Here is an 8,967-nt window from a genome sequence, read left to right as displayed (position 1 = left end):
TAGTAGTGAATACTAGTAGCACTACCCTTGCCTGCAGTCTGCTGAGCCCATGCAATAGGAGCGTTGGAGGAACTGTCATGAACTACTGCCACTTCCCTTTCATTCCAAACCCTGCCAAGCCTTGCTTTGTTCCTCATGCCAGAGAAACTGGCAGAGTTAAGAGTCTTCTTGCAAACCCACTGTACTTAACTTCCTTGTGAGCGATAGTGTGATTCTATTTAGTCTCTTTGTGGATTTCGCAAGTACATTTTCATCTAAACTGCAAAGCAATTCTTTTACTTTGTGAAATTCCTTGAGGCATGTGTAGCATTTGATCCTCATTAGAATTTGTTTCATTATACTCATGCTAAATTCTCTACAAGAGCCTTGTTAAATAAAATGAGGCAGCTGGCAGCTGGAAAGGCCAGTGTAGTACTCATGGGCATGGTAGTAATCCAATGGAAATCCCGGATGTTTCTTCAGGTAAAATTTTTGTAATGTACTTTTTGTTCATTTGATGCTGCATTATTATGGAATTATGAATATCACTAAATATTTCTGATATACATGTATTTATACAGATATTTCTTTATGGAGGTTTTCAAAAAAGTTGTTATTTCAGGGCCAAAAATACCACACTTTTTGATTAACAACCTGTTTTAAAATCTGCTTTACTACTTCTAATCTGTATTTGAGGCCTCCTAATGTGTTGCTATTCTACCATTCCAATAACAGTCCAGTTATAATAAACTAAGGTGATAATTTCAGTAGAAATGCAGTCTTGTAAATAGGATGCAGTTCCTTTATCTAAACCATTTAATTAAAATTACCACAAATGTAGATTTAACACCTACAGAAGTCCTGCGTTATAAAACATAGTGTATGAAGCAGCTTATGTTGACACATTAATATTAATAATTCATTTAAAATAAAAAGGTCTTTTTCTTCTGATTCTAGGCATGCTTTTACATGATAATTCACTGTGTCAATACCTTATTCTTAGGAGTAACATAAAAATACTGATACAAAAATCTTGTCTGTATAAAGCTGTATTTCATTAAGTGTGATTAAGTAAGCAGCATAGAGTTTGGCCTTTCTGAAGTAGGTTTCCATATATCTTTTAGACAATTTTTTTAGCTGATATTTTGGAGACTTGATTATTTTATCTATGCTTACATTTTGAGTTTTCTTTCTCTCTTATTTTCTTGCTTTTTTATGTTCAGAAGTGAAAAATGACAAATGAAAATTCATGATAGAGAATGGTCCATGAAGGTATTGCAGCCTCTAAGTAATGTTCTCCTTTTGTTACATCCTTAATATATACCAAAGTGAAAAAGGGCTGGGTTTGGTTTAAAAAAGGGCACACAAGACTGATTTGTTGATTTACTTTTGTTTCATAATATTAAAACAGGATCCAAATGAAGATACTGAATGGAATGACATACTGAGACATTTTGGAATTCTACCTCCAAAAGAAAAACCAAAAGATGAAATTGAAGAAATGGTTTTACAATTGCAGAAAGAAGCAGAAGGCAAGTAAAACTAAAAATACATGCCATCAGTATAACAAAATTTGAAAAGTGGAGGTATTTTCAATAATGTTTTTTGTAACTTAAACATCATACAATAATTATATTTTTATTTTAATTATTTTCACTTGGTTATTTTAAAAAGGATTCTGAATTAAACATACAACGCAGTTAGTGACAAACATTATGGCATGTGACACGTATGGATAACTGATTTTCATAGTTCCATAAAGGAACCAGTCAGTATAAGGAAGATTCACATCCTGAACAATTGGTAGTAATCCACTCCGGTATTTCTGTATTTTCCTATATAGTAGTTGACTCATTTCTGAAATTAGTACATCTTTTTCTTTCATTAGTTCCATGTGTATGTAATACTTTTTGTACATTTAAAATGTTTGCAAACACTTTGGAGAACAAAAGGTGACTAATTTTTCATTTGTTGTTTCTAGTGAAACCGTATGAAAGAATGACTCTTGAAGAATTGAAGGAAGCTGAAGATGACTTTGATGAGACTGATAGGAAAGCTATTGAAAAGTACAGGTATAGTAAGATACTTCTACCCAGATTAACAGTGCACGTGTCACTATTGTACATGTACGTGCTCCTGAAAGATAAACTCAGAATCTTTTGCACAGTAATGTCTGCTGACTGGCACAATTGCCTTTTTTCACCTTCTGCTCCTTTGCCAGCAGATAGACAGCACTCACATTACTGTCCTACTTCTTCCTGATTGCCAGTGGCAAAGAGAAGCACTTTACACCATATTTTACTTTGACATTTTGTTAGAACAAAATTATTCCCCTTTTAAAGTACTTAATTTAGTCTCAAAGCTGGATATTTAAAAGAAAAAGAATAGAAGGGGCCATGGTGGAAACCACTGTTATATATCCTCAGTTCAGCTGAAGATATATTGTGCTACTGTATTTTTAGAGGCATTGTATGTTTGAAGTGCTGTATATTCCACATTTATCTAAGTTACACAAGTAGGGTTCATTCACTGTTTGCCTGATTAAACTGTACCCCTCAGTCTGCCACTCTGAAGATACTGTCTGCCAGTCTTTAGGAGTTGGAGAAATGATGATAAATATTCAAAGAAAGGAGAAGTTCTGTATCCCATTTTCTCTCTTGTGGATAGCATTTTCAAGCCAGGACAGTTGGTCGCAGGTATCCCTTTTCTATCATGTTGCACAAGAACATTAGGAGAAACAGGGTCCCAACATACGTGACCCCAGCTTTGTGAAAGATACTGGGTTTGTGCATATAGAATGCGTGCCACCTATGTCAGGATGGCATGCCATTAAAGAAGAAAACTGTATTTCAGTGCTGGAATCAAACTGTTTAGTATTTTTAATTGATAATTAAATAATTAATCTGAGTATTATGAGCAAAATACATCTCTGCCTTTTGGATAGCACTCATTTGTGGTATAATATGCTTTCTAAAGATATAATTGAAATAAAAATGCAATGTAAAATTTATTATGAATTACAGTTTCACTGTATCATACACTGCAGTTTCTATGCTGGAATAGTGGTAGTTGATAAACTTGCGTGTTTTTGAAAGATGTTTATCAAGTCAGCTGTGGACCCCTAATACACAACTATTGTGTTTATTTTGCTTCTTATCCAAGATTAATTTTAGTGGCTTCTCTGTTTCTTACTTCATGAAAATACTCATTCAAAGTTTATATGGAAGGAAGGCTCAGGGGAGGTCTAATCAATGCCTATAAATACCTGAATGGAGGGTATAAAGCAGACAGAGCCAGGGTGTTTTCAGTGGTGCCTGATGACAGGACAAGAGTCAGTGGGCACAAACTGAAACACAGGAGGTTCCCTCTGAATATCAGGAAAGACTTTTTTACTGTGAGGGTGACCGAGCACTGGCACAGGTTGCCCAGAGACATTGTGGGGTCTCCATCCTTGGAGATGTTCAGAACCCGTCTGGACATGGTCCTGGGCAGCCTGCTCAAGGCTGACATTGCTTGAGCCGGGGGGGGTTGAATCAGATGACCTCCAGATGTCCCTTTCAACCTCAGCCATGCTGTGATTGTGTAATTCTGTGATATACCATATACTGATACCATATACTGTTCTTAGGCATAACTGTGGCACAACCTTATTCAACTATTTAATAGGAGGAGTACACCAATCATTTCACTTACAATACCATGCAGAGTCAATATGTTTTATGAACTCAGGTTCAGAAAACTTTGGCACCTTGTATGGAGACTTAGTAATTTTAGCTGTACTGGACATTTACATGTATATTTTTGTAGGTATTTTACAAAGTACTCTGCTGAGTTCTGCAGAGTTTTGTACTGTAACTAAGAAAAATGAAACATGCAGTTTACACAGAATAAAAAAGCTAATGTGATCAAAACATTTCCTCTGTCTAGATTCTACCTGTACTTACTGCTTTTGCATTCTTAAAATGACTAATAATTCTAATGCTAACACTGTGTATCTAGTGCTGTATTCTCATAGGAAGATAATACTTCACATAATTATGTGGGAGTTGTGAACCTAAATTATCATGCAATGTTGCTAGAGTATAATAACATTGCACATATATTATTTAATCTTTTTTGGAAAAGCCACTTCTATAGTGGCTTCCAGTTAGTAAAATTAACAGCTACTTTTAGTTCAACAAATCTCAGTAAGGCATTTTCCTTTTCTACCTTGTAAGTATTTTTATAGATGAAGACTGCCATCTACTGTTTTTACATTCCAATTTTCATGAATGATTTTAAAATTGTCTGGTAAATATAAGTACTGGTAGTTCTTCCTCAGATTAATCTCATTTTCAGAATCTTAAAACAATTAGTAGCTGCTTTAATTTTTTCTTGCTTTGTCTCAAATGATAAACCCTTCTGCAACATGTTTGTTACTCAAGTTTCCCAAATCTGATACTGATGAACTAAGAAAATGTATTTTATTGTATCTTATTCAATAAAGATTAGAACAGAAGCCTTTCTAGCTCTGAAATTACATTAGAAGACCTTGAGCTAAAGGGTTACTCAAAGCATTTTTAAAATTAATTGAGATAAGTGCACTAGATATTATTTTAAAATGCATTTAAAATGTTCTGAAGATGCTTATTGTTATTATTACTTTTTCATTAGGCAGCAACGCTTGCAAGAATGGAAATTTCTTCAGAGGCGGCAAAAGTATGGGGAGCTAAGAGAAATCTGTGGAGAGCAGTATGTAAAGGAAGTTACAAATGCTCCAGAGGATGTTTGGGTTATAATTCATCTTTATCGGTCAAGGTAATTACATTCTTGTTTAAGATGTTGAATACTTCAATACAGAGAATTGAACTGGTAATTAAAAAGCAATTCCAAGAAAAATGAAATACAACAGACTAATGAAATAGCAATTGTTTGGAGGCAATGGAATCATAGAGCATGGGACCTCCTTGACTTGTTAATTCACTTTGTGAGAGTTAAATCACTTCATTTTTGATCAATTATATGAAAGATTTCTTTTGCTGTGTATGCTTATCACCATGTACTTAGCCTCACTGACATTTCTGAATTTCACTGAGAAAGTGGTGTCCACTGTCTGTGTTAAGGGAAGTTCATTTGCAGATTCTTTTCTCAGCAGGAATGCTCTTAACAGGATTATTCTACCTTTATTTCCCCTTTGACATGAACAAATCAAAAGCCCAATAGGAAAAGTCTCAGTTATGAAAATTGAGGAAAGCTAGGGAATTTGTTAGTTTATTGGTTCCCCAATAAATTCTCTAATGGTAGCAGAAGTTGTGACAGGATCGAGCAGAAATGTCAAAGGTCTCCCATGATTAGTTCAGCATACGTTAGCAACTCTATTAGATGTTTTTCAAAAGCACTGAGTATGGAATGTTTAATGCATTTTTTAGATTCAGACCAGCATTCTCTTTTCCTTCTTTTTAAGTGTGTTGGGAGGAAGCTTCTTTGATTCTTCTCAATTGTCAGGAATTCAGTATTATTTGCAGGAGCAATAGGAATAGGTCAATCAAATGAATTGTTCAGATTACAGTAATTTAAATTTACAGATCTGAAGAAAGAAAATATCAGCTTTTCTTGATTTTTTTTGAATGGATACGAGACCGCCGAAGTCTCTTGTGGCTAGTAATAAGCGTGCCTCACCTGCCTTTGGCCACCAGAGGGTGCTGCTGGAACCCGTCGAGGGTCCATAGGCTAAATCGGCTTCTTGAACTTCAGTCACAACAAAGATCCTAACTTCTACAAGGTTAACGGGCTGGAGGAGAACAAAAACAACCCCAACTGTTTTTTTGTGTGTTTTTTTTTACTGAGGTTTATATAGTGATTGTATTGCAAATAGTAGCTATGAAAGTAATGAACAGGCCTCTGGTGGTAATAGGACTATGCAAAAGTTTCCCTGACGTTACTTAGATTTTTACTAAAAGACTGAAGAAGCAATTAAATGTTCAACTGAAAGCCAGTTCAAATAAATTAGAGTAAAATGTATATTACAGATTAAAAAATCTCATTTAAACTCTACAATAAATGGATAAAATGAGCTTTAAAAATCTTAGTGGAGAACAAAATACAGGCACAATGCTTGCAGCATCTTGTAGCATTCCTGACATATTTTATAGACTGTACCTATTACATATTTTTACTTGGACAGCTCTTTAAATCACAGTGAGCTTAGAGGAAGCTAAATAAAATTTGTGGTGCAATTCTTATAACAAATTAAAGTAGAGGCATACTAAATGAAAAGGTACATTTATTCTTCAAAGTATTTTGAACAACTTCAGTTATTTTACAAATCATTTACATGGGAAGTGTCATCATACTTTTTCTTTTCTAGCATGCCAATGTGTTTACTGGTTAATGAACATCTGAGCCTGCTAGCCAGAAAGTTTCCAGAAGTCAAGTTTCTCAAAGCCATTGTAAACAGCTGCATTCAGAATTACCATGACAGATGTTTACCCACAATACTTGTATATAAAACTGGTGAAATAAAAGGCAGGTTCATTGGAGTAGCTGAATGTGGGGGAATATATCTTAAAGTGGAAGGTATGAAATATTTTAAAATAATTCACATTATAGAAAATTTTATGTTGTTTGTAATCATTCCATCTAAAGATCACTGCTTAAAGGTGGAAAAAGTTTTCGATTATTTTTGTAGAAAAAAGTGTACAAAAAGCAAAGAATTAATTTATGTAATTCTGTGGTACGAATATTGGATAAGCATGGATATTTTGCAATTTCACAGTTAGATATTTTACTGAGATAAAGCTGGGTTGTCACAAGGATTGCTCTATTTTTTGTTGTTGTTGAGATTGAGCTCGGTCTTTATTAAAAGTTCTTTTCCTCTTAAGGGAGAATTTATTGCAATTATCAGAATTAATTGTAATGTGTTTTTACAGAGCTCGAATGGAAACTAGCAGAAGTGGGAGCAATAGAAACTGACTTAGAAGAAAACCCCAAAAAGGACATTATTAATATGATGACACTGTCAGTGCAAAATGTTTCTGCTCATGAAGACACCAACACAAAAAGCAGTGATGTGATGAAACCCCATATTACTTGAGAAAATTTTAATGCAGATGGTCTGTTCAGACAAAAATTAGCTCAAATACAGTTTTTTACTCCTTTGGTAAGCCTGAAACAATTGAAAAAAAAAAAAAAGAGCAAGAGCTTTTGTTTCACTTTTACATTTTTTGGTTTTGATTTGTAGAAGAAAATTGATGCAGTAAATGAAAGCCACACTTAACCTTTAGATACATATAGATAGCTGTCATTGACACCGAGAGTCTGGATTCTCCATTTCATACAAAGTCTGTTTAAATGGAATGGGGAGGGTATTAGCTGGCAGGCTTTAATACATACTTTCTTCCTCCTTTTATCCAGCATGGGTGCAAAATACTCCTTTAATTCTCAGTGAAATGACAGTAGTGGAACTCTCCTCTGCTAAGTAGCTTCTCACTTCCCTCCACTGAAAAGGTGACCCAAATACAACTATGTGTATAGTGATATAAAATCAGGATTTGGCCTGAATCCATTGACTAACAGTTCCATGTTTGACAGGTGTTCAAGAATTTTCTCAAGTGTCAAGGATAATCTTCCCGCTATTTCAAACACTGACAGATCAGTTGTTCCTTCCTAACAAAAATAAGTATATCCTTAACAAAATAGTTTGCAGTACAACTGCAGATAAGCAAAACTACATGAGTGAATGAAAAGACCACACTCCTGATTCAGCATCTTTATTATGAGTAGTGAATCGAATTGTAGAGTATTAATGTTGTTTTTCCAGTGACTCACCATAAAAAAAAGAAAATCTCAATGTGCTAATGAAGATTTAGTTACATACAGTTGACATGGTTTATAGCATCAGGATGCAGAAAGAAAAATTAAACAGAAACAGTCCACTTACACTTGGCACACAGATACCCAAGAAGAACAAGAAAATTAACATTAGCCATTTTTTTTTCACCCAGTAGGATACAGCTGTGCTACTGGTAGCTACCACTTCTAGAAACTTTTATTTTGCAGATTCGAAGAGATAACTAGTGGATGCATTTCAGAGATAATGGCTTATCTGCCACTTCAAACTAGAAAGCTAACTAGTAGTTTTAAATGTAAATAGGTCATCAGTGACTTTAGATATGATTCCACAGTCTCGTCAGATGAATATCAGTGTTGGCTGCTATAAAAGGAGTACTACCACCCGCTTCCTCTTAGCAGTGAGCCTCCCTCCTGCTGCTGTGGCTGCCCTGAGGTACACAAGCACAATACACAACTGTACAAGTGCTAGTGTTGTCACATTGGAAGTAATAGGAATATGTTGCTAGATATGACTGGGAAGGGCCAAACCTCCTCCTCTTTGGTGACCCTTACTTCATCCAAGTGAAGTGACCATACAATCATGATTACAGCCATCAGATGTGACAAAGCAGCAGCAAAATCCAAGGGAATCTGCAGGTTAAGAGCACACGTTCCTGGTTCTTGGTCAGTTACACCATTTGTAGGAAAAGGGTCTAGGAATGAATGTTAGTCAACCTTGCTTTACAACGATTATGTAGATTGTGACAGGCTTTCAAGTTAAATCCACTGATTTTAGTATTCCGGAGTGATGGGAAATTTAATTTCAAAATTGGCTTCCCCAAACCAATCCTCTTTTGAACATGGCAGCGAGGATCAAAAAGGAACATTCTGAGTAGATGATTGTTCTATGGCTCTGAAGTATATCAGGCACAAGATGGCAATGACAGTTCTGTAGGAAACATGGCTATAGTTAATGGAAGTGCACTAGAAATTTCTGCATTTCTGGCCCAATCTAGTCCCATCGTTCAATAATTCACAAAAGATTTGCTGCTCATAATTTGGCAATGTCTGAAAATTATGTTGGCTCTCATGTAACCTTTGTGAATGAAACAAAACTATCATTAGACACCAGAGCAAACTCACATTGACGATAAGAGCCAAAAAAATAGTATTTCTAGT

At 35.1% G+C, this 8,967-nt stretch overlaps 1 protein-coding gene across 1 annotated transcript; it reads left to right on the top strand.

Annotated features, from left to right (window-relative positions):
- Positions 1 to 450: 450 nt before the first annotated feature.
- On the top strand, positions 451 to 7,297 carry PDCL2 (phosducin like 2). The gene is made up of 6 exons (XM_075040262.1): positions 451 to 462; positions 1,391 to 1,511; positions 1,961 to 2,051; positions 4,633 to 4,776; positions 6,326 to 6,534; positions 6,888 to 7,297. The coding sequence occupies exons 1-6, from the start codon at positions 451 to 453 to the stop codon at positions 7,049 to 7,051; spliced, it is 741 nt and encodes a 246-aa protein (XP_074896363.1). The 3' UTR covers positions 7,052 to 7,297.
- Positions 7,298 to 8,967: the final 1,670 nt, after the last annotated feature.

The sequence above is a fragment of the Buteo buteo genome, chromosome 1, assembly GCF_964188355.1.
Source record: "Buteo buteo chromosome 1, bButBut1.hap1.1, whole genome shotgun sequence".
Lineage (NCBI taxonomy): Eukaryota > Metazoa > Chordata > Aves > Accipitriformes > Accipitridae > Buteo > Buteo buteo.
The sequence above is the reverse complement of the archived record's forward strand: the minus strand, read 5'-3'. Positions and strand labels throughout refer to the sequence as shown.

What these genes read in the sequence shown, in the direction of transcription:
- PDCL2 (XM_075040262.1), top strand. An exon ending in AAAGCTATTGAAAAGTACAG is followed by an intron (nt 2,052 to 4,632) that starts GTATAGTAAGAT and finishes CTTTTTCATTAG; the next exon opens with GCAGCAACGCTTGCAAGAAT. An exon ending in AATATATCTTAAAGTGGAAG is followed by an intron (nt 6,535 to 6,887) that starts GTATGAAATATT and finishes GTGTTTTTACAG; the next exon opens with AGCTCGAATGGAAACTAGCA.